Source organism: Dromaius novaehollandiae, chromosome 3, assembly GCF_036370855.1.
Source record: "Dromaius novaehollandiae isolate bDroNov1 chromosome 3, bDroNov1.hap1, whole genome shotgun sequence".
Taxonomy (NCBI): domain Eukaryota; kingdom Metazoa; phylum Chordata; class Aves; order Casuariiformes; family Dromaiidae; genus Dromaius; species Dromaius novaehollandiae.
The window spans coordinates 78495953-78521396 of NC_088100.1; the positions used below are offsets into that span (position 1 = coordinate 78495953).

Below are 25444 nucleotides of genomic sequence, written 5' to 3' on the forward strand. Positions count from 1 at the left end.
CACTCAACACCTCCGTGGAGGATGCAGGAATAAATAAGCAAAGATTTCTATCACTCAACAACGCAGTCCAAAAGCCATGACATTTCACTTCTACAGGTTTCAAAATACTGTTTTAATTAGGGTACTAGAAACATAGCAAAGGATGCACAGGATATACGCAATCCACAGGGCTAACGGATCTCCACAAGACATCAATGGCAGCATAGGATATCACACACTGAGGAGACATCAACTGGGAAATTTGAAATACTCGAGCACAAACATATGATGTGAAGAAACACAAGACACTGATGAATGAACAGAGAACATGTGCTTAGGATGCAGATGAAGGAAGTGAATCGTAAATATTCCAGAGAGAATAACGAATAGCAAAACATACTGTAATGTGGACTGATAAAATGCACACAAAAGCATACCAGTATATGCACTTTTTTAGATTTTAGTTCCCGAACCATTCTATTTTGGTGATCAAATAACACTGTAAACTTTATTTACCATACTGCATAAATAAAAAATAATGACTAATGTTCTCATTTAAGACTACAGTGAAGATGATCATGTACCAGAAGTAGTTGATAGGTGAGAAAAATTCAGGATGGGGCAGTTGTTTGCCTCAGTAGTGCCCGCTAGTAGGATGGGATCTTCTGAATGCCCATTCTGGCCAGAGACCCAACGGGGAACAGCACCCAGGGAAGGAGTAACAGCTATTTTCATGACCGTATCTACCACTGCTGAGGCATGTACTGGTTCGTCTTCAATGCAAACTGCAAGCTAAAAGAAACTACAAGCTCACTAAAGGGCCTCACCATCAACAGAGGGATGCGATGGACAGAGCAGGGGAGGCTATGGTTTCTGGCTACAATTACACCAAGCAGTAGGAACAAGTCCAAGAGCCTTTTGCAGTGTCAGGACTACCCCATAGCTGTATCACTAGGAGAAAGGCTGCCTCACTGGCAATTTACTAGTCAGGTAAACTACCGATCAAGCAAACCTTCACTGCAAAAATCTCAGTCATCTGAGAAGCAGCATCTTTGGGGGAAACTGCTATTTTGTGCAACATACCCTGAGATTTAACAGAAACGCACTAAAATTCATCATTTCAGCCTGAATCCTGAATACTAAAACACAGGGGTTTTCTTTCCCAGAGGGCTCACATTTTTTCAAATTTATTTCCTCTTCTATTTGAGGATTGGAGGTGGGAAGGTGTCAAGACAACTGGGATTTAGAACACAGGTAAAATGTTTTCATCATGCACTAAGAAGTTTCCTGTAATGTAACATTAGCTATCAAACAGTAATGATTTAACTTTGCTCCTGAATAATGTAATAGCTCTTAGTTGCGAAAAATAAAAAATGAGAACATCTCACTGAAGCTAGGCAAAGTATTAGAATATTTCACTTTGATATATATAATCAGTTTACGCATATGAGCAATTTTTCTAAATACTAATACAAAGAAGCTCTGAAGTCACTCCTGCAAATCTAAAAACCAAATTGGGATACAGTCATATACATATCCACACTATTTATTTTTACTTAGTCAAATGTAATGCAGAAAAACCTACAGCTTCTACATAGCTAGCTCTGGTTCCTAAATTAAAAAAAAATTTAGACACCTTTAAAATCCATTTATTTCACAAATCATTCATTTATACATTCTCTAGTTATTTTAGTAAAAGTATTTAAGTCTGAAAGTAAAAAAAAAAGTTTAAAATATAGCTTTTTAATGAAATCCAGCAAGTTTTTAACAGCTCTTTAACATGTTCTCACTAGACTTTTTCCATAAAGCACATGTATAGTCATTTCAAAGCAGCCCAGGAGTTATAACTTATCAAATCTTTACAATGTTCATAAAACTCTGTCTTTGGAAAAGCTTACAATGAATAACATGCAAACATAAATAGTACATTGCAAGTTTTAGACAAAACCGTAAATGGAGTCCTTCTGCATACTACCCAGCCTCAAGTGGCTTGCCTATACTGAGGATTAAATTGTGTTACTGGGCACAGTTTTAAATACTTTTAAGACTAGTCTCCACAAAGTATTTAGATGTACTTTTTGGTTAAAAAAAGCTGAAAGTTCCAGTGTAAAGAAACACAGTTCTCCCAATTGGTTTTTAAAACTGTTACTAGTAAAAATGATTTAATCCCCCAACTGCAAAAGGCAAGGACAATGCTAAATTGTCACCAAGTATTTCAAGAGTAGAAAAGTATAGTTTTTTGAGCAAAATTCACAGAAGGATAGAAGTTGGCTTATAAAGTGTACAGTGGTTCCTGTTTTTAATTTACTCTAGGCAGGATGAGAAGCATTTAATCACAGCATCCCTTTAAAAAGAAAAAAAAGTCAGTTAAGGTATTGTATTTTTATTTACACGCATCAGCCATTACATATATACATATTCTAATATTCTTTATACTAATATTCTTTACATTGTATTTCAAAATGACAAATACTATAGAAATTAAAGACAAATCATTCACGATACTATGATCTAATGCAAAGGCTGGAGTCCATTCTGAAGCTCAGATCTGCCAATACTGATTCCAAGTCTTCTGCACTGTTTACATTCAAGCACAGGCTAAAATGCACACACAGTGTTAAATACGGCTCTGGGGCACACCTGGTGCCTTGGCATAGGTCAAAGCTATTTTACAAAGGCTGGCCAGTACAGGCAGGCTGAGGAGCGTGCCACAATCCAGACAAACAGCATAGCACAGGTGTTTTGAGTCCAAGGCACATCTGAGTTAGACATGAATGTTGAAAAAAAGTATAGGTTCAAGGGTTTGAAGTGCATATACTAACAGTGCAGGATGAAGAGCAGGCTCAGCCTTAAGGTTTGAGAGAGCTAAAGGGTTTTTTTTTTTTTCAAACCAATAATTTGTAAACTTCTTTTTCTGACCGTTCTATTTGGATTACTCTCTTTGGTCCCCTTTATTTCTCATTTTTGCAAAGATATAATTATTAATGAGCAGAATTTTTGTTTTTCAATTGTTAGCCAACTTGAAAAATAAAGAAAAATGCTATTATAATTGCTTAGGAGGGTTTTTTTTTGCTATGCAGGCAGGATAGCCACCATTAATTCAAAACCAAAAAAACCCACTAACAAGCAAACCAGTGCTCAGAGTAAAACATTAACAGGGTTACAACAAGCAATTATAGTTTTGTTGTAAATCAAGATATATGGATATTTTAAACAAGCTACCTAATACTGCTCTCTGGCACCTAATATGGTTAACTATTTCTGTTAAGAAAGGCAGCATATAGAAATTCATGATGGCATTGCACATCAGCAAGTAATTCGATAATCCCTAAAGAAATTACTAGGCAATTATTGTACTACTTAAAGCAGTCTATGGAAAATAGAGTCCTTTGGCCCATAAAATAAGACAAATAAAAACAATGAACTGAAGTGATGCACATATAACCTAATGTTTTTCTGATCAGAACTGAAACTACTGAAGGCAAGGAGGGAAAGGCCACTGACCATTAACTGCATTTGTTTTCTGTGCAGAACAGTATGTATTTAAGAAAAATGAGACCCTAGGATTGAGAAAGTTGCACATGTGGCCACAGTAACCATAAAATTCAGAATACTAAACCTGACTGGGGAAGCTTGATATGTCAGAAATAGTAAGATGACAATTTGAAGTATCATTTCCTATAAAGTATTTCATTGCTTGTAACTATCTTGAAAACATCAACCACCTTAAATTATGATTTAACTCTTCCTATGTCAAAACTGAAGCTATAAAAAAAACTATACTACAAACATTTTTTCTGTAATGTTACAGAAACAACAGAAGGACATGAGATGAAAGGACAGAAAATACTTTGTATTCATTTTCCCTTTCACCAGGGAAAACCTCATTAAGTAGGATATATATTAGAAACACTTCATTCTGACATTTAAGAATGCACTGTTGAAAAGACCAAATTGCATTAACTTGAAACATTGGAGAAAAACACATTCTTAAGCTTGTTTACTTGCAAGTCGTTTCACTAGTTTTCTTTCCCATTTTGTGCACAATAGCAAAAAGAAAAAGGAAAGCTTGCCAAAAAGAAAATGAACACAAAGCATTGCTTTTGCCTCTCCTAAAAGTGAGAGAAATTCAGAAGCAGACTTAGGAGCTGAAACTATCCTTTTTTGCTTGCTTCTACCTAAGCAGATCTCAGACCTGTTCAAGTTATCTTTAAGTACTGTAAGAATGACTATTGCATCGATACATTTTTAAAATCAGTGGCGGATTAAACAATATTTATTTTCAGTGAAGAAAACTAGAAAGAAATTAGAGCTTTAATGAGAACTACCTTGCACTTTGCATTTAAAATCTAAATTAAGTACTGAGTTCAACTATGTCATTTTCTAAAAATTAGAATGAAGAGAAAGAAGTTACGTTTTTTCCACATACTGAATTTAGGGACTAGCTCCCCTCCATAACATAAAGATAGCTGACTTCTGTTAATATGGAGGTAATTACATGGACTCACCTTGCAAAAGGAATATATGACAGACTATACCTGAAAAAGAGCAAAAAATATATATGGAGGAGTTTTCATGTCTTTCCTAGAGGCTAATTATTTCACATTAGTCCAGCATTAAGAAAAGCAATCCCTTCTAAAAACTTCAAACAAGATTACTTATTCAATTTAACGCTTTCTTGAAAAAAGAAAAAGGACTTGATAAGAAATAAATGTACTGCTAAGGGTTTCCTGATTTGCAGCTTCCTTGGGGTTTCTGTTTGTTTTTAAGGTGGTTCATAGCTTCCATTACTCATAAGTTCAGCTTAAAAAACAAGGCAGATACACTATCAGCACCAGATTCAAAAGGGATGGAAAATTCTGGGAAAACTATCCTTCAGGACAATAGAGATAGCCTTCTCTAATTAAAGACCATATATATAGCTATGTAAACATACATCTAATTTTATTATGTATGCCATAATTGTGTCACTTATCAACTGACATTCCATCATCATCTGAAACTTGCTTCTCACAAATCTAAAGGCTATGTTTTACTCTCATGCCTCTCCTGCTCAGGCTCTAGGACAGTTAATAAACATGGAACTGCTGACTGCAAACATGTAGAACATGGTTTTAGCGAGCTTCCCTCTATCTAGTATCAAGCCTTTACGTGGGTCTAGCACAATGCCAAACAATCCCTATCCTGAATAAATGGTTATTTGTGCTCAGATCTAAGTTCAGTGTGGTTCCTGCACTCAGGGCACATTCGAAAAAAAACCAGTGGTCACAGTGAATCAAGGTAAGAGTTAGTACCAAGTAACTCACCTGGGCCAAGGACACTGAGTAAGCTCAGTTTTCCCTCTATGGAATAGGCAGTAACTTCCAAAACTGCAACCAGGGTTGCAAGCATTCACCTAACTATGCCCACATACTCCCAGGTGTATCCCTTGAGTGTATCTCGAGGTTTACAGTACCTACTGCACTGATTTATCGCCCCCACGCTCACCTGCCCTCTCCCCAGTGCTGCTGAATATTCTTGGGGGGGGGGGGAAGCCCCTATGAAACAGGATTTTGTTTCTTCCACTTCAAAAACGAAGGTTTAGTTAAAACTCAAAGAAGAGGGAAGTAATCAAAAGCAGGACATATGAATATATACCTCATAGTGTTACTTTCTTAATACAGAATAAAGCACAATAATTTGTGGCTTTACATACATAAGCTATACAGAAGGCCTAAAAGAGTTCAAAGAATAACAGATTGCACAATATACCTAGAATTACTATTTTGCAAGATAACTGCATATAGATTTTGCTGAAGTTATACAACCTAGCTAAAAAAATGTGATTTCAAGCTAGCATCTGGGCACAGTTACATTATGCAAAGTGTGTGTGTGTGTGTGTGTGTGTGTGTGTGTGTGTGTGTGTGTGTGTGTATATATATATATATATGTTTATGATCATATGTGTACTGGAGCAGGGAGAAGTAGTGAAAATGAATTTTAAGTATCTTACCAGGTCATTGCCAAGAACTGCAATATGCAGAATAACAGTGCCAAACCTTTTTTGCCCCACTAAGGCAAAACAAAACAAATACTGCAAGTTAGTTTATTTTGCATCAGTCTATACTACAGACAAGTAAAACAGCCTGTTCAGCCAAAGGTTAATTGATGATGCCCCTTGTCTTAGTTATCCCCTCCTTCCCATTCTTACAACTGATTCTACTTTCATTTTATCTGTCATCCCACAAGCATCTGACTATGAAAATCTTCTCTAGTTCTGAAAGTGCTTAACGCATCAGTACTAATACTTCCACTTTTGTTCATAATACTACTTCTGCAAATCAAAATAGAAGTTCACTTCAGCTACATATTTACTTCTGTGTAATACATAATGATAGCTGAATTATCAAAATGATTGTAATGCCTGAAGATACTTTAAGTTCCACCTCTCTTCCTTTGTCTTATCTGTTTAATGTTCTGTATCTGTGGTTTTGAAAGACCAGTACACATTTTCTAACAGAAGTACAAATCACTTTAAAATAAGAATATATTTTAACTTGCTTTTCTTAGCTCTTACTCAAGGGATCTGCAGACTGAGAACTAATGTTCCAGGTTCTGCATTCTTATCTGTATCACATGACAGTGGAAGAGTATATTTGCTTTGTAGCCAGCACGCTCATCACTCCACCCAAATTCAACTACAGTTGAAAACACAAATACCATGCACTACAATACTCAGAAGCTCATCTCTCCTTTACAGTTAAACTGAGTTTTAAAGCTATAATACAATCAATAAGCTAGCTGAGCAACAACGCCCTTTAGAGGAATAAAATTCTTACTTACCCAGAATACAGCACACAGCGTCAATATTAGAGAAAGCTGGGGGGGACATGGGAAGGGGGGGGGGAAAAATGAATATTCACATATACAACAAAGCAACTGTAGCACTGCTTTCATGACTTCACTGGGTAATCAGCATTTTCAAGAACTCATGAAACGAGTAGGCACACAGTGACTATAGTCTGAATTTTGTGTAAAACAGAATCACAGAATGGTTGAGGTTGGAAGGGACCTCTGGAGATCATCTAGTCCAACCCCCCTGCTCAAGCAGGGTCACCTAGAGCACATTTGCCCAGGACTGTGCCCAGACAGCTTTTGAATATTTCCAAGGAAGGAGACTCGACGACCTCTCTGGGCAACCTGTTCCAGTGCTTAGTCACCCTCACAGTAAAGAAGTTATTCCTCATGTTGAGACAGAACTTCCTATGTTTCAGTTTGTGCCTGTTGCCTCTTGTCCTATCCCTGGGCACCACTGGAGAGTCTGGCTCCATCCTCTCTACACCCTTCCTTCAGATACTTATACATGTTCATAAGACTCCCCCCTCAGTCTTCTCTTCTCCAAGCTAAACAGTCCCAGCTCTCACAGCCTTTCCTCATAGGAAAGATGCTCCAGTAGCTCCACATCTCTCTTGCATTGGGGAGCCCAGAACTGGACACAGTACTCCAGATGCAGACCCACCAGGGCTGCGTAGAGGTGGAGGATAACCTCCCTCAACTTTCTGGCAATGTTCTTCCTATTGCAGCCCTGGATACCATTGGCCTTCTGGCCCACAAGGGCACATTGCTGGCTCATGGTCAACTTGTCCACCAGGACTCCCAGATCCTTCATCGCAGAGCTGCTTTCCAGCAGGTTAGTTCCCAGCCTGTACTGGTGCATGGCATTATTCCGCCCTAGGTGAAGGACTTTGCACTTTCATTGTTGAACTTCATGAGGTTCCTCTCTGCCCATCTCTCCAGCCTGTCTAGGTCTCTCTGAATGGCAGCACAGCCCTCTGGGGTATCAGCCACTCCTCCCAGTTTTGTACCATCAGCAAATTTGCTGAGGGTGCACTCTGCCCCTTCATCCAGGTCACTGATGAGTAAGTTCAACAGTGTTTTCCAAAGCACAAAGGATGTGCTCCATGGCCAGAAGGGCTGGGATGAGTGTTCACAAGAAAGGGGAGGCAGAAACCGACTTCAGAAACCAGAAGCAGTATAACCGTATCAGTACAGCTCTATGTTCTATCTATTGAGAGGTTGGCTGAGATGATAAAGTTTGCTTTAATGCAACTAGATAGTCTAGGAACTGCTTGTTCAGCACACCATTCAGTAGACAGTATCATTTTGAATCTAGTATTCATAACACTAGCATCTGACAAGATAGGTATTTGCACTGTGATGAACAATCCATTATTAAAAACGTCCATTCGCAGTTACTGTATTTGGCAGACACAGGCCTTGCTTCTGCCAGCGTTTTTTTAATCTTCCAATAATAATGAAGAAAAGCCCACTAGGGAGCAGCTGTCTCATACACAATGAAAAAGCTCACATTAAGCTTTATTCAAGCTACTCATGTAGCTCTTTTTTACTTCTTATCAGCTGGCTGGCTGTACTTAAAATTGCAAATACAATCTCTTAGGATTTTTAGAGAAAAAGAATTCCTATTCATCCTACCGTTATAGTAGTCTCCTATTAAAATACAGCACAGGCACCTGAAAACTGGAGTTTCCTTACAGAATAAGCAATGAAGACTTCTGCGAGAAATGTAAGCTCCCCCGTGTAAAATTCACAAGCGTATTATCTCCATGTTCTTTTCTATATATTTGATGGAATATTACCCTGATATGGCTTACTATGCCAAATTAATCACAACATTTGTACAAGCTTAACCATCACTTGGAACTTCTTTTTTCACTAAATCTCACCTGGCTCCCACCCATTTGTCATTACAACTAACAAAACAGAATGACGCTCTCAATTTTATTTTCACTGAAAAGGAAATTTGGCTATTTTGTTTAAAAAAAAAAACTACTTTGAATTTTTCCAAACATATTTGTAACTCCTGAGTTTCCTGCAATTCTGGCTTTCTGCCAGGCAACTCAAAAGGTGCCAGGATTCCGAAATCTTCTCAGCCACCAAAACACCTTTGCTGTTGTCAACCTCCACTAGAGGAACTGGAACAGTTTTCTGATGGGATGCAGGAGAAAACAGTCAAATTCACCAAAAGTTTGCTTTGTAAGTTTTCCAGTTCTTTTTTATATCACTGAAATTTTCCATCCAACATTCCTGTTCCCTGTTAAAAGAAACCTTTTATTCCTTCTTCTCCCAACCTTGTTGGCACCTTCTTTGCACAAGTAAGCGGGTAAGTCTGTGACATTTTTTCCTACCCTCTTCTCCTATTCGCCTTAACTACTTGGGGTGTCTTGTTTCCATAGCCAAAGCAGGCTATTTTCTATGTTACCCTCTCTGTGCACAGTGCATGATGGCTGTAGGATAACACAGGAAATAGTTCCTGTGATGGCTGTTTTAGTGTCTGGCTTTCACCCTCAGCTTGACCAGCAGAAGCCTGGAGAGCTGTAAGTGCTGTGTTTGCTCAGCAAACACAGAGTTTCTAGAGAATAAGAGATATTATTTTTACTGTGGATGTATGAAACTTAACTTCCCTAGGACTCCCATCTTAGTCAAATTTGCCACTGACAGCAAAAAGTTACGTTTTAACAAAGTTCAGAGTCTCAACAAGGATCAAGTCACCTCTCCAACAGAAGTGGGAAAACATGAGCTTCTCAAATGAGAAGACTATCATGTTTTTTTCATGTGGGTTTGTGAGAAGAGAATATACAACCCATATGGCAGCAGTCCAGAAAGAGTTCATGAAGGGTTTCTTCTCCACGCTAGCTGCAATCAATTAGAAAAGGAAGCTATATCATAGGGAGAATAGAAGAGTCAACTAAAATTCAAAAATAAAAGTTGAGAGAAATCAGAAGGAACAAGAAAGAAAAACAGCACAAAACAGAGAAAGCAACAGGGGCAGAAACATGGCTTTTAACTAGAGAGTTTTTGGATAGTGATTGTGAGAAGGTGGAGGAGACAGTTTTTCCTTCCCTCTGGCAGAGGAAAGGATGGACTTAGAAGTAAAGGAGCCAAGGACCTGACGATGGAGAATTATGAAGTTGAACAGGTGGTTTCCTGGACTTTGGGGAGAGAAACAATTTTTCCCATTGCTTTGAAAGTGCTGAACCACTAAGCTATATAGACAGGCCTGTAACTGCCAAGTTAGACTTGGTTGCCTCATACTTTTGACAAGAGGTGAAAAGTCTTCCTGTAGCCCTGTTCTTGACAAAATCATTTTACAAAACAAGTTAAAAAACAATCAACCTAATACTAACATTTAGTAAGAAACATTTATTAAGGAATATCTTACTCCAAATGATTAGGTTAAAAAAAGCTTAACCAACAAAAACCACAGGCTTACAAGAAAGAATCAGGTAATCTTAATGACATACGTAGCTATCCGCTTGACTATTATCATTCAGTATAAACAAGATGTGAATTGAAAAATATTGTCCCTTTAATAAAGCCTCAAATTTAGCTTTAAAGCTAAATGAAAAACTTTTCAACAAGAAGAAGTAGAGAAAAGGTAGTAAAATATAGTTTACCAGCATCACAACTGTAGCTATTAACCTCGTTGGCTCAAACATTGCCTTCAATTGCTTCAGGGGCCCCATCAGGAAACATGTACTAATGGGAGACAAAAAAACCAAAGAGTAAGTTGCTTTCAAAAAAAACTTCGCAAAAGATCACAACAGGTAATTAACCAGCTTTCCAGCAGTTAGATCACTATACAAGCTAAGAAAGGCATTTCAGTGTTCAGCGACAGACATCTGTAGCATAAAAGGTGAAATACTCTACGAATTTGGTCCTGGAAACAGTGTACATCTTGAGTCACCCTTGGCTATGAACCTCCTTTGAGAGCATTACTAGTTATAGCACAGCGATATCAATTTAAAGTCTAATAAATTTCATTTTGACACTGTTTTAAAAACTGACTTAACAAATGAATACTAACACCACATGTCTGTAGAAAACTTCCACTTAAACTCCCTATCCAGGTAGCCTGCAAGTAACTACAGTCAAGATTACAGGGGAGCTCTAACTCTGCCCAAATTCAGCAAGCAAGCACGAGAACAAAAAATTCAATAGTTTGTACTGAATCCTCCAGCTTTCCTTTACTGTGTAATTATCTGAAAGAAAAATGAAAATAATCAACAACTCTGGGCCCTGCCTGTTCATGCAAACCAGAAGACATGAGCAGGACAGCAGACTTCAGTCTGCTCAGGAATCTGTTTGGAAGAATCCCACGAACACAGTCTGGAGGGAAGAGGGGTTCAAGAGAACTGGCTGATTTTCAAAGATCAGCTCCTCCAAGCTCAAGAATGATCCATCCCAACAACCAGGAAATCAGGCAAAGGCAGCAGGAGGCCTGCAGGGATGAACAAGGGGCTCCTGACTAAACAGAAACATAGAAAGGAAGCATACAAGAGGCAGAAGCAGGGACAGGTGACCCAGGAGGAATAGAGACACCATCCAAGCATGCAGGGCGCATGCATGGGGTTAGGAGAGCTAAAGCCCAACTGGAATTGATACAGGTAAGGGACATGAAGGACAACAAGAAAAGGCTTTGTAAATACATAAGTAGCAAACAGAAGGCTAGGGAAAACATGGGTCTGCTGCTGAATGGGGCAGGGTACTTGGTGACAAAGGACATGGAAAAGGCAAAGGTACTCAATACCTTCTTTGCCTCAGTCTTTACTGGCATCTTTAAGATACCCCCCTAGCCTCAAGAAGGGTAAGAAGGAGGATCCAGTGAACTACAGACCAATCAGCCTCACCTCAATCACTGGGAAGGTGATGTGCAACTGATCCTCTTGGAAACTATTTCCAGACACAAAGGACAAGATGATGACCAGGAATAGTCAGTATGGATTTGTGAAGGGGAAATCATGCTTAACCAATCTGATAACCTTCTGCAACGAGATGATGGGCTGAGTAGATGAGGGGAGAGCAGCAAATATTGTTTATCTTTAGTAAGGCTTTGGACACTGACTCCCATAGCATCCTCTAAGATAAGCTGATGAATTACAGGCTAGAAAAAGAGACAGCGAGGTGGACTGAAAATTGGCAAAACTGCCAGGCTCAGAGGGTTGTATCAGCAGCACCAAATCCAATTGGAGGCCAGTCACTAGTGGTACTCCCCAGAAGTTGATACTGAGGCCAATCCTGTTTTAACATCTTCATCAATGAGCTGGATGACAGGACAGAGTGCACCATCAGCAAGTTTGCTGAGGATACAAAACTGGGAAGAGTGGCTCATACACCACATGGTTGCCTTGCCATTCAGAGAGACCTCAACAGGCTGGAGAAATCAACAGAGAGGAACCTTATTGAATTCAAAGGGGAATGCAGGGTCCTGCACCTGGGGAGCAATAACCCCATGCACCAGTACAGGCTGGGGGCTGACCTGCTGGAAAGCAGCTCTGCAGAGAAGGAACCGGGGGTCCCTGGTGGACAAGTTGGACGTGGATTAACAATGTATTCTCGTGGCAAAGAAAGCCAACAGCCTCCTGGGCTGTATTATGAAGAGCTTTACTAGTGAGTTGAAGGAGATGATCCTTCCCCTGGTGAGGCCACACCTAGAGTGCTGGGTCCAAATCTGGGCTTTTCAGTACATGAAAGACATGGACATACTGGATTGAGTCCAGCAAAAGGCCACAAAGATGATTAAGGGACAGAAGCATTTAACACACAAGGGGAGGCTGAGAGAGTTGGGGCTGTGTAGCCTGGAGAAGAGAAGAGTCAGAAGGAGTCTCATCAGTGTTTATGAATACATGACGGGAGGGTGTAAAGAAGATGCAGCCAGACTCTTCTCAGTTGTGCCCGGGGACATCACAAGAGGCACTGGGCACAAACTGAAACACAGCAAATTCTGTTTAAATTTAAGAAAACACTTTTTCACTGTGAAGGCCATTGAACACTGGAACAGGTTGCCCAAAGAGGTTATAGAATCTCTATCCTTGGAGATATTCAAAACCCAATTAGCCATGGTCCTGGGCAACCTGCTCTAGGCTATGCTGATTGAGCAGGGCCAGCTGGACCAGACGATCTCCATATGTCCCTAACCTCAACCATTTTGTGGTTCTGTGAACCAAGAATTCATACTCAAAGCAATAACTATTCCAGCTTCAAGTACACAACACCAGTCTCTTTGTACCCTCTTTTGAAGCCACTCTACTTTGCAGAACATATTCAGTGAGAGTGTGAGAATGATTCTAGCCTTGTGGTCTGAACGCTTCACTGTGGAGTTGGAAACCTAAATTTAACCCCCTTCCTAGATAATTTTTATGTATATGAAGTGAAACAGAGTCATTTGGGGAGTGAGAGCTCCCTCCCAAAACCAGTCATAAGCCTGGTAAACCAACATCTTCTAGGATGGAAGAAATATGAGGATAAGTCTTCTAAGGAAGAGATTGAACCATAATCCCCTTCTCTCCATTTTTTTAAGACACGTACACAGACTTCAGAAATCCATAAATTAAAAAAGTGTTTTCTCAGTTTAATAAGAAAAAACATTTTAAATTCAGTTCAATCCAAACTAACTTTTCTCAATGTTCTTATCTTGGCTGCTGGGCCATAAAATTAAATTGTTGAGAAAGATTTTTAAAAAGAGACCTGAAGAGCTAGAAGTAAAGTAATAGCCAGGTAGTAGAGGGATGGGGATGATAAAAACATGGTGGAAAAAGTGAGGGAGGTTCAGGCCACATAAAACAGGCACAAAAGTATAGAAAACAAAATGAATTGATGCTTGTTTGATTAGCATTGAGGGATAGACATTGCAACAAGAACATATTCAGAGATGTGAGAGAATCCATAGCGAGCAGAAAGGCTGAAACAAAAATCTAGGTCCTCCACTTACACAGGGTATTTCTTATATACAACACATTTTGTAGGAAATGTGCCCATAGGCCTGGAGGAGGATCAAATATCACTGTTTTCATGTTTATGGCCAGAAAATTATAGTAATAACAGGCTAAATAGATTACATACTAGAAGTGGTAACTGCATTTTTGTTTTAAATCCACATTTGCAAACAAACTTGGAAGTCCAAATTTCCTTGTCAGTCTGGGGTTTTATTGTCATTTCCTACCATTTTCTTAATGTGTACCTGCTGATGATATGTAAAGGGACAACTGAATGGGAAGAGTGCTTCTTTTTATTTTTAATTCTAGCTGGAACCCACACTAAAGGTTATTTTCAGCACTCTCCTAAAAGAAATACCATTCTGTAAAAGTTTTCCTCTTGGTTCACTGAGAATTAGACTTACTGATTAGTAGCAAGTTGCCAGAATTTTAGTTTTATTTGAAGCAACGAAAACACATGCTGAGATACTGGAAAAAAACCCTTTCTGTATGGAAACACAGGTATGTGTACTGGGATAGAACAGGTACACGTACAGGGATAAAAAAGGGAAGACTTAATTTTGCCCATCTCCAATACTTTTTTCATCGTTTAATATGAGATGCAATAGTTAAGCAAAATGATAGACTCTATTCCAGAAAAAAATCTCTGTCCTCAAACAAATTAGTTGAGGAAAAGCAGTACACTGCCATTTCTCTCGAATACTAATGTCATATTGTCTGAGTTTTAATAGACTAACAATACTTTGGCTCAGGAGTTCAGTGACTTGATCGAGGTCATAGAGCCCATGAAAGCCAAGACCAGAGGTTGAGTCCCATGCCTGTGCTTTATGCCACAGTAGTACTTTAACTGACTCATTATTGACATTCATTCAGATCTCTTCCTTCACCATTTCAAAGACATATAAGCAGCAAGATTGTTTTAAATCCTAAGAGGTTTCTTCTGAAGTTACCCACAGAAAAGAACATTTGCTATTCCTTTCCCAGGGAAGAAACATTCTGCAATCTTTTAATTGACTGCTACAGGGGAATACTGCAAAGAACAGAGCATACAGTTCAAAAACACAAGGTGAACAAATTTAGATTCTGCCTGGCCTCATATTCAAAATTAGGATTTCCTGAACCTCTCCTTTTTCAAAGTGTTTTCCAAGAAAAAGGAAGGTGTCCTTGTTAAGAGCAAGAGGACTCTTCAGGTAACAAGACGTCTACAGTGGGCAGACTACCAATTTGTTGGCAAAACTGAAGTACCTCTGTAACTAGCAGAAGGAAGCTGTAAAAAGTCCAAAACATTCAGCCAGCAACTGGTTATTGATCCTTCACATAGCAATTGTGATGTCTATGAAATAATCACATAAGACATAATACTGGGGCAAGAACAAATAACTGATATTCTTTAATTGCGATCATCTTAAAACTACACAATAAACAAGATTTTATGCTATTAGCATTCCAACATGAAATCAATGTTGTTCATACAAAGTTGATGATACACAAAATAAATAGACACCATTTTACAGTAAAAAGATGCAGAAACGTAGATGAAAATGAGAGCATTTTCTTATCAATAATAATTAAGAAAGCATACCTGGCTAACGCAGCAATATTTCCCAGCGTATAGAACACTGCAAAAAGTTTGATTCCCTTTGGAAGCCATAGCAAAGCTGTTCCCTACAGAAGATAGAATATTTGCATGTTTGTAATTAGCTAAGTCATCTAATTTAAAATGCACAGTCCATATTTATTTTCAGAGACTCTGAAGAATATCATCCTAACATATACGAGCAATATACTGTTCTCAGAAATTTGTAGTAGCCAATATTAAGCATGCTTCTATTGCCACCTGCTGGCAAAATAATGTACTATATTGATTTAATATATTCAGCAATATATTTTACAACTATGCAATGTTTACTTAGGTCTTTGAGACAGTTTCAGTTTTCTTAAGATCCCCTATTATAGATAAGTTATTATACACAAAGGGGAAAATGTCATAAATACACACTAACATCTACAATATCTCCTTTTCCTCCAATCAATCATCTAGACTCAGTCTAGCTATGTAGAGTCTGAAAAGAAATATTCTAAAACTAGTAAGACATCTTATCTTTTAATTCCAGTAAAACACTAAAAATCCAAAGCTTTCTGCTGAACATAATTATTTTTAAGAGGACAGAGAAACAGAGCCTAAACTACAATCAAAACACTGACGTCTGCTGCGATGCGGACAGTGTTTCCTCCAAGAAACAAGCTCTTATATAAGCAACTACATGCTACCAATTGCAATTTCAGTGGAAATCTTTGGGGTCAGTTTGCACAGAGCACAGTACAGGGAATCACAGAAAGTGGCAAGCGAAGATTGTAACAAAGAAAGGCTACCCTTTGCAAAGACTAGATTGCAAGAAAATACACTTGTATGCAGTACTGGTCAGCCATGAACCTAATACATCTACCTGGCTGTGGACGTGAAATCTAAAGACTGGTTACAGTCCTGATAGGGACTTCTAGAGTATTTCAGTGAGGGCCTCCTTGGTGCTGAGGCAAAGGTCCATGACCTGAAACGGAAAAGAGGGAATGGGGAGCTCCCACTCTGTGAGGCAAAGCTGAGCAGGGGAGCTACCTCCAAAGCCCTGCAAGACACAAGGTCCACAAACACACTATTGGAATCTTGATTGTTATCTATCAAGCCCAAAAGAACTAGAAGAGATTTTAAAAAAGCAGTAAGTGAAAGCCTTTGATCTGCTGTCTCCAAGTCTCATGCCACATGATACAGACTAGGCACAATGCTTAAAGCCTGAAAAACAGCAGCAAAGAGTAACTATAATCTGTCCAGAAATTGCTGTTGAAACACAAACCTGCTGTGTACAAAAAATTCATAATTATATTGGTTAAATATTTCTTGCTGGCAGAGGAGTGAAGTCAACCAGCTATCAATCAAGTAACCCTAAAAACTGTAGATTCTAACCCAAACTTCAGCTCCCTCTTTAGGAATTGCACCCTCTATACAACATGCAGCTGGACAGAATCTGTGCCACTGTACTTAGTATGGATTCAACATGAAGAATACCAGCCTCTAATTCCTTTATCTTAATGGATTCTTTAATGGATTATCACTGAAATAAGACCTCTCACAGATAAGACTACCAATAGTCCAGGTTCACCTCCAGGTCTCAGGGAGCCCTAACAAACTGCAAATCTGGATAAGGAACCAGAGGGTTCCACCTGCAGGAGAATCCAGCAAGTCACTATCCTTTAATATTTACCTCAAACAATAAACAGGCTGCCTCTCCACAACTTCTTCTTCCTCCTTGTCGAACATGCCTCTGGTTTTAAAAGATCTCATGCTAAATGACAACAGAGCAGTAGCAATTTAAGCTAAACCAGAAGCTAACGCAGACAAGGCAAGACAAACTCCTCCACTCTATTACAAGCACTTATCGCAAGTCAAGGCAATCTTCCTGGCAGTCACCACAAAACCTGCAAGTGTCCACCTTGCACACTAGCCAAAAGGCTGCCTACTGGCTTACATCAAAAGACATGCTCTGTGAAGAACCAAAATCCAACCGATCTTTATTGAAAAGATCACAAAAGGAAAGAAAATTAATAATAACCCTCCCCCAACCCTCAATCCAAATACTTCCCCTAAGCTTATTTCACCTACTGCTGGGACTTTACATGCAGATGAAGAACTGCTCTGTAGCACAAGTTACCCATGTCACATTTTGCTAGACCCAATCAATTAAAAAATTCCAACTTTTAACTGCAAATCTGAGCCTCCTGCCAACATTTCAAGTTCAAGACCTGAACAAATGCTTTGAAAACCCCAAAACCAACGGGAGTGCAGCTTTTCCAAGTGCCAACATGCTACAACAGTCATTATCTATCAATGTGAGAGCGTGAGGCATAACGCTTGCAGTTTCTTATGTGTGAGAGTAAGATTAGTAAGCAAAAGCTCTATCCTAGTATGCCACACAGATTACTACATTAAAACTAGTGTATTTTGGCAGTGTTCAAGCTTTTAGTAGGAAATTTTATTACCCTACAATAACGACTGTCTCTTTTGAGAGGAAGAAAGATAGTCAAAAATATAATTTACAGAACAGCAGACCCTACATGGTAATTACATATTTTAATGTCCAATTAAATTTATGGATACAAAATTTAGGGTTCAGGATATAAAGCATACACAGAATCATGTATAAAGTGTTAATACTAATGAGGTTCTGCTACAGACCATTAATAAAGTACCAGAAAAAACTTTACTTACAAGAATAGAACACACAATGCCAGCAATAAAACATATGGCAAACCATTTGACTCGAGTACCAAAGCTGAGTGTTGAGGCATCAAGGACCTTGAAAGAAAGAGGGGAAGGGAAAGAAAAAAAATGGGGGGGAGGGATATTAGAAACAGTTTTGAACAGTTTAAAGGAAGTTTTCTTTACTATTAAAGCACTTAATTGAAAATAAAATTATTAATTACTTCCCAGTTTAAGAAATTATGTTAGCAGTTTGGTAAGATACTTACAAAAACAAAAAAAACCAAACATGCAGACATACATCCTGGTATTTGAACAATACTGCTCCACTGTCAAACAGACCTTCCCTTACCCAGCTAATTACAACGACTGAGAATTCTCACATAATTGTTCCAAAGCAGAAAAATGACTGGACCTTCTAGCAGTTTGCTGATGAACATCTCTATTTGTGCAGTATTGTATATTCCTACCGATATTACTACCATTTTCTGTTACTAGACAGACTCCACTGTTCCTACTAGTACAAGTATACAGGGCAACTATTACAATTCCCTTTCCATTACTGTTCCTTACAGAGAGAGGGAAGGTGCAGATGGATTAACACGACTTGTCTCATCCGATAGTTCGCTTGAAGAAAGGAACAATTTGCTTCCTGCTTCTCCTGTGCAACTCCAGCACTTGTCAAAGCCTTTCAATGAGCTGGGTGACTCAGCTCCTGAAGCTAGAAGAAGACTACTGTCCCTGTTTCTTTGATGACTTAGTCCTATGCTAGACAAATGAGCAAAAACAGCTCAGCAAGACTTTAGAAAAGCAGCGGTCCTAATACAAGGGAAGAGGCATAGCCACATGGCTGGCACCAGAACAAGCCCTTTCAGCAGCAGTGACCTGTTCTATCTGCTCAGCTTGCTTTTCCCAGCCATGCTGTGCATTTCAGCTTACTCCAAGTCACTAGAATTAAACATACTCTGTTCTAAGCTGGTCTATTAAGTAGACTGTTGCTTCAATTTACCTAAGATGATTGTAAAAGCTAACTTTTCAATTTATTTCAATCACACAAGCAAACTTGACCTCTCATTTCTGTTCCTCTTATCTATTCTACAGCTATTATCAATTGAGTATTATTAATCAAACATACAACAGCAGAGCTTCCCCAAACAGATAAATAAGTGATGTTTCTCCCATTCTCTTCAGAAACTTTTCCTTCAGGTGGTGGTAAGCAAATGAATGAAGTTTGGTTGCTGCTTAGCATAACATCACATCTGTACAAATGAACAGTCCATATCCAATTTAATCAAAAGGATCCACATACAAACAAACATTTATGGGCTCTGATGAATCAGTATCCAAATGTGTGTCAAAGAATAGCTCGCTCTACTTCTTTCTACTTAGAAAAAACTACCAACCTTATTTAATCAAATTAAATATTTGGAACATTTAAGGAGCAGGGGATCAGAATACTAAAAGTAATCTTTTACATTTGCATACTCACTGAATACAGTGCTAGAATACAATACAGTAATGAATTCTTCCCTCTTCTCTGTGCTCAGAAACTGAGACGGAACTTTCCAAAGGACTGAGGATGCAACTTACCTCATTAGGTCCAACTCTTTATCCTTATGTAAGCATTAAGGAAATAGACAAAAATAGTAACTGAAAGATGGTTTAGTATTTGAAACCATATTTGACAGTCATATTCATTAATGCCCGTATGGATAGGGAGTGGAGGAAGAGCCGGTGGTACATAACTGAAGATACATATTTGAATCATGCTTTTAGCTATATCTATTCATGCAACTAATCACACGTACACAAAAACAGTTAAAATCCTTTCAATTCTAGCTCAGAAAGGAAGGGCTGGGTGGACTAAAGCTATCAGTACACCCAACACATCACACACTTCAGATTTCCTGGAAAAGGGAGGGAGAGGATGAAGGCAAAATGTTTCCAGTTTATCAAGCACACTGTTGTTAATCAAATATTGAGACTGGAAGTAAAATAACAGTAGTGTTCTTCAAACATCTGCTCCTTGAAACAACTCTAAGGAAACTTCATTTTTCATATATATATTTGAAAAAAGATTCATCTTCATTTAAACCTGCAATGGTTATTCAGTTGAAAAAATGCCAAGAACGCAGACAAATGAGCCATAAAAGGCTCAGGGGAAAAAAAGGTCAAATTTAAAATACAATTTTAAAACCAGTTTAATACACTTTATAGATTTAATTTTTAAAAGCTTGGATTAGCAATATCATGTGTACATGAGCTGCAGGAATGTGAGCAGCAGCACGAGCAAGGGCTGCCAGGTCTCAGCAACACGGTATTCACTGTAATGATAAAACTAAAGAAACTAACTGGCATTAAAATGAAGTCTGATCCTCCAACCATTCCTGATACCATTACTATTTATGATATCAAGCTGAACCTAGTTAATGCAATAACTGAAGCTGTGGAACTCCAGTTTCTCAGCTGCATTTTCTTAGGCCCTGATGCATTTCGATTTAGTGGAAGCAATGGAAGTGAATACCTTTTTGAGATGTCTTTCACTATCGTGGTGAAGCACCTTGCTGCCAAAGTGGAACAACAGGTACTTAGTTCAGCAATTTAAAGTACAGATTTCAGCTTGTGTTAAAATGCCAGGCTACAATCTGTAAAAGCTGAGGAACTGACCAAGTGCCTATTCTGCCACATCTACTATAAGAGCAGGAATTTCTAGAAGACAGGCAGTGAGACAGCCAGGAAAAGTAACAGCAGCTTAGTTTCTCAGAACTAAATTCAGAGACTACGAATAAGAACCCTAAGAAAAAGCTGAAGTCTAAGCTGTGTTTAGAACAAAAGCAGTCGAAAAAGTAAGGATGATTAGCATATTTTTGTAGTATTGTCCGACATAAGCCATACAGCTCATCCTCAATTTCAGATAAAAATAGTTGGCACAACACTCTACAGTATTTGTATTAGCAGTAGCTTTTACTTAGAAAAACTGACAAAATCACAATACAGATTCCACACCTGGAGAAAGATTCCCAAGAACAGCTGTGAAGTTGGGTAGGAGGAAGGGAGGAAATTCCTATAAAACCTATCCTTCTTGCTATGCCACTTAGCAGCTTGTTTCTAAGCAATTAAAAAAAATGGGAGGGAAAAAAAAAGATAGTTCAGCAAGCAGAAATCCTTGGTTTTGTACAGCTAGGTTTTAACACCAAACTCCTGGACAAGCAGCAAAGATTTTTATTCACAGGAGACTCCAAGAGAATATTAGATCAAAGAAATGACCAAGAGCATCCAGAAATCAAGATGAAATCCAAACTGGAAACTGCAGTCAGGAAGGCAGACTTCCCAAAACATAAGGAATGGTCTTGCAATAGTTTAATACACAAGTTGCAAGTGACACAAAACTGCACCTCTGTGAAACAGCAGATGCTTACTATGGACACCCAATAAATCAAACAAATGATAATCTGCAAAGTCACCTTTGATCAAGAACATTTCTTGCATTTCTGATCATCCACCTAGGCTCCCTTTCCCCCTTAAATTAATAACATTACAAAAGTTTTCATGTGGGAAATAAAAAAAAATCTTTTACAGATTTACAGAAGATTCTAGCAGTTAACAATTACTTTTTTTCTTCATAGCAAATTTAAGTAACTGAGAAAACTCAGTTCCAAAGAGATGTTCAGTACAGTTGCAGGATTCAGCTCTTAATGTGCTTTCAGGGATGAGTTAATAAAAACACGCATCATTTTAAGAATAGTTTTTAGTGGAAGCAGATGGTTTGCTGATACTAATCCTGTTAAGTTCAGGCCCTACAATAGCCGATTTCATTACGAAAATTTGAAGAAAAGTATTTTATCTGTTTTCGAAACAGAACTAGACTCCAGAAACATCTCTATGCTACAGGAAAATTGCTATCTTGGTGTTGTAGGTGATATTAAGGTAAGAAATCAAAGTGTGTGGTCGTTGCAGCAACTCACCAATCTGGTAGACATACAGCATTTTATATTCCCTTTTTATCACCATACCATCTTTACATGCTAGTGCAATTGGTAATACAGGAATTACAAGCAATGTTTCAAAAATAACTTTTACAGTGATACTTCCACATCTTTCCATAACAAGGTTCCCTACATGCATTTTTATCAACATTTTAGAGTAAAAATAAGAAGTTTAATATCTAGTCTATTTCTCTTCGCCAAAATCCTGATTGCTTTCAGCAGTTATCAACTGACAACTATCAGGAAGCTATAAGAAGCCAGAAAAGCAGCAAAAAAATTGTCAAAATGATGGTTTTCATATTAATTTTGGTGTTGATACAACTGAACAGCATGACACCACACTGACATCTAATTAACACGGGTATGTTTGCAATGTATTTTTCATTTTTTTCAGTAATAAGTAAATTTTTTTTTTTTTAAATCACTGATCTCTAATATATTGCAGCAAAACATAACAGTTGGCCATCTGAAGAGTTTAGAAATTGCAGGAAGATTTCATAGAATTATCACACATTTGGCTCACTATAAGCTTTTCTTCTGCTTTAACTAAAATTACTGCTGATCTCACGGCAATGGTTCTGCAAAAATCCAGAATGAGCAGAATAGAGAAACACCTGTAAGTGTAAAACACATGATGGCTATTACACAACTATCAGCTCTCCCCAAGAAAGGACTATTGTTTAACTAAATGCATCACTTGGTTCCAAGAGCTTATCTAAAACATATAAAGATTTTATACAAAAAAAAATGCATAATCATGTGTTTTCCTTCACAACCTTATCTTTGACGAAATGCCGTTTTCTGCAGAGGTGCCTATGCTCTCTTGCTCTCATATTTGCACTTTTAAAATATTCAACACCATGCAGTTGTAAAGCTGTAATTTTTGTGAACTTCACTTAATGAGTTTCCCATCAATAACAGGCTTATTTTCCAATGTTCTAGCAGATATACATATGTGTTTTGAGACAAATGTACAATACAGACTGCATAACCTAAATAAACACGAGTTTCTTCTTGAGTGGGTATTTATTTGCTTTAAAGCATCCCTTTCCGATTCAGCTTCTCCGCTTAAAACTCTTTCTGCATTATGTCAAAGGCACACTGAGTTTCCATGTTTGCTTCTATAGCATACAGGATAGCTTTTAAATGTGTACGTATTTGGCTATTTAAAGTCTTCTCAGGCTATAACAACATCATTACATACAATAATCAAATTACATATAGCTTAGCTGCTTAGTTACTAACATTTAACAGGTGACACAGTCTCAGCTCCATTCCCTCTTTCTGAGAATATGCATCTCAAATCTAAAACTATGCAGTTTAGGAATTTATCTCTTGATTACTGCCCTGAAACAAACATCACAACATCAAGTGTATTCATCACTATTTGTGTCCCATATGAAGTGTGCCTGTCAATGGCAGATTAAAGACTTATCTTGAAATTGATATCTTTTAGCATGAAGATTAATAGGAAAACAAGTATTTCTTTGATAAACCTTGAGATCACATCAGGTGAAGCATCCCCAACAGTGGCTGTTAGCTCAGATGTGAAATGGCACAGATGCTAGGCTGCTTCCAGAACTACATCACATCTGGATGCAATTTTAGCTCCTTTACTGTGGCACAGAACCCAAGCTCATGAACCTTGCAGACCAGCAGCAACTCTGTGCAAAGCCAAACGAGGCACATCAGCACCAGGCTGCTGGAGCTAGTAGCATGTCATAGACACCAGCTATACTGAGGCTGCACTGGCCCAGCACAGTTTATTAGCTCTAGTCCAGATCCAGGCTGCTCTACAGTCCAGCTTCCTCCACCACACTTCAGTATCCTGTTGCAGGCGATATCAAGACCCTCTACAACAGGGGGCAGTTCAACCTGCAGTCACATCACATAACAGACAGCTGACTACGAATGTGTAACTAGTTCTTTAAGGGCATGCTCAGAACTGCTTCAGCCTGGAAGTGAAATCCCAGAAATGTGAGGTGTTTAAACGCATTAAGAAAATGACTGTAGTACTTGAAGAGTGGGGGGAGGGGGAAAACTTCAAAGCAATAATACACAAAACTACCACTGCCCAGAGAAAGTACATTTCCCTTTTGCATGTCCAGAGGCATACAGAAATAGAGAAGCATTTTAAATAATTTATTGTTCAATTGATCATCACGCACCAAGGCCGTGTAGGAAGACGATACACAAGACATGGAGTCCCTGTTAACCAGGTCCAGAACGGGGAAAACGAAACCAAGCCACCCCAAGCCACCAACACAACAAAAGTCTTCTCCCCACGGCAAAACTTCGCCAAAGCGGCCATCGCCCCGGGCGCGACGACGAGCCTGCACCGCAGCGGGACTCTTACTCCCGAGCGGCGCTTAAACCCCCTCTCCAGCCCGCGTCCCGGTGCCCACAGCAAACTCTCGCTCCCTCGTTGCCTCCCCTCTGCCCCACACGCGGACACGAACGCGCGCAGACACCTATACGAGGTACGCACACCCCGCGGAGGGGCCTGGGGGCGCCTCGCTGCCGTAATGGACATCACCCCAGGCCCGGGGCGGCGAGGCTTCAGCGAGCTCTGCTCCGCGGCGAGGCCGGGCCACAGCCCCGCGGCGGGGCGGGGTGGGGGACCGCGGTCACGAGCGGGCGGCCCCGGGGGAAGAGCGGGAGAGAGCAGAGCGATACCTGCGCCGTCAGCCCCTGCTCCTCGTCATCCTGCCCGCTCAGCACCCGCCGCAGCTTCTCCATCCCGCACTCGGGCAAAAGTCCAGACCAAGCCGCTGCGCTCCGCCGGGCCGCGGGCCCCACCGGAAGTCACGAGCACACACAACCGCCGCCGAGCCGCGCCTCCAGGCCCCGCCCCCAACCCTGCTTCGCCCCGGGCGGAGGCCGGGGAAGCGCCGGCGGGGTCCGCGCCTGCGCGCGGGTCGGGGCGGCGGTTGGGGGCGCCCGTTGGAGGCGCCCGTTGGAGGCGCCCGCGGCGCGGAGGGCGGGGTCGTGGCGGGGTCCGCTGGGCGGCGGCGGGTTACACACGAGGGGGATGCTGTGGAAGCGCTCGGGCGCAGGGAGCGCTTCTGCATTGCCGCCGTGCCTTCTCTGCTTGCTTCAGATATGGTTTAGCTGGCTGCGTACAGAAAATGTGATTTGCGTTAGCTCGGTAGTGCAAACTGGTAGTTAAAAAAGGGCTTTTGCGCTGATAGGCAATGCAAGAACTGTAACGGTATTGACACGATTACACAAGCTGCTGTTAGAACTATTATTACTTAGTGATCACGCTCCAGAGAAGAAAATAATCTGCTGTATTCGCATGCTAGTCTGTCCTATCGGAAATACTACATAACCCATAGAGCATAAGGTCATTCTGGAACAACAGTGGAGCCTGTGCCTGGTTTAGCCATGAGCTTACCACATACGTGGTTGAAAGGGAGCATGCGTTTGGTCATGATTACAAGATAGGAGACACA

At 39.7% G+C, this 25444-nt stretch overlaps 1 protein-coding gene across 1 annotated transcript; it reads right to left on the minus strand.

The window, feature by feature from the left end:
* Positions 1 to 88: 88 nt before the first annotated feature.
* Positions 89 to 24878, minus strand: SFT2D1 (SFT2 domain containing 1). Its single transcript, XM_026109849.2, has 8 exons — positions 24666 to 24878; positions 18013 to 18099; positions 15334 to 15416; positions 10434 to 10515; positions 6802 to 6837; positions 5972 to 6030; positions 4488 to 4517; positions 89 to 2323 (listed from the first exon to the last, which is right to left on the minus strand). Exons 1-8 carry the CDS (start codon positions 24726 to 24728, stop codon positions 2284 to 2286), a joined length of 480 nt encoding a protein of 159 aa, XP_025965634.1. The 5' UTR covers positions 24729 to 24878; the 3' UTR covers positions 89 to 2283.
* Between the last annotated feature and the right edge of the window lie 566 nt (positions 24879 to 25444).

Excerpts from the sequence above, each read along its gene's own strand:
- SFT2D1 (XM_026109849.2), bottom strand. The coding sequence starts at position 24,728 with ATGGAGAAGCTGCGGCGGGTGCTGAGCGGGCAGGATGACGAGGAGCAG. Across the intron at positions 10,516-15,333 it reads AATATTGCTGCGTTAGCCAG|TACATGTTTCCTGATGGGGC; the intron begins GTATGCTTTCTT and ends GTCTCCCATTAG. Across the intron at positions 6,031-6,801 it reads CGCTGTGTGCTGTATTCTGG|TGGGGCAAAAAAGGTTTGGC; the intron begins GTAAGTAAGAAT and ends GTTTTGCCTTAG.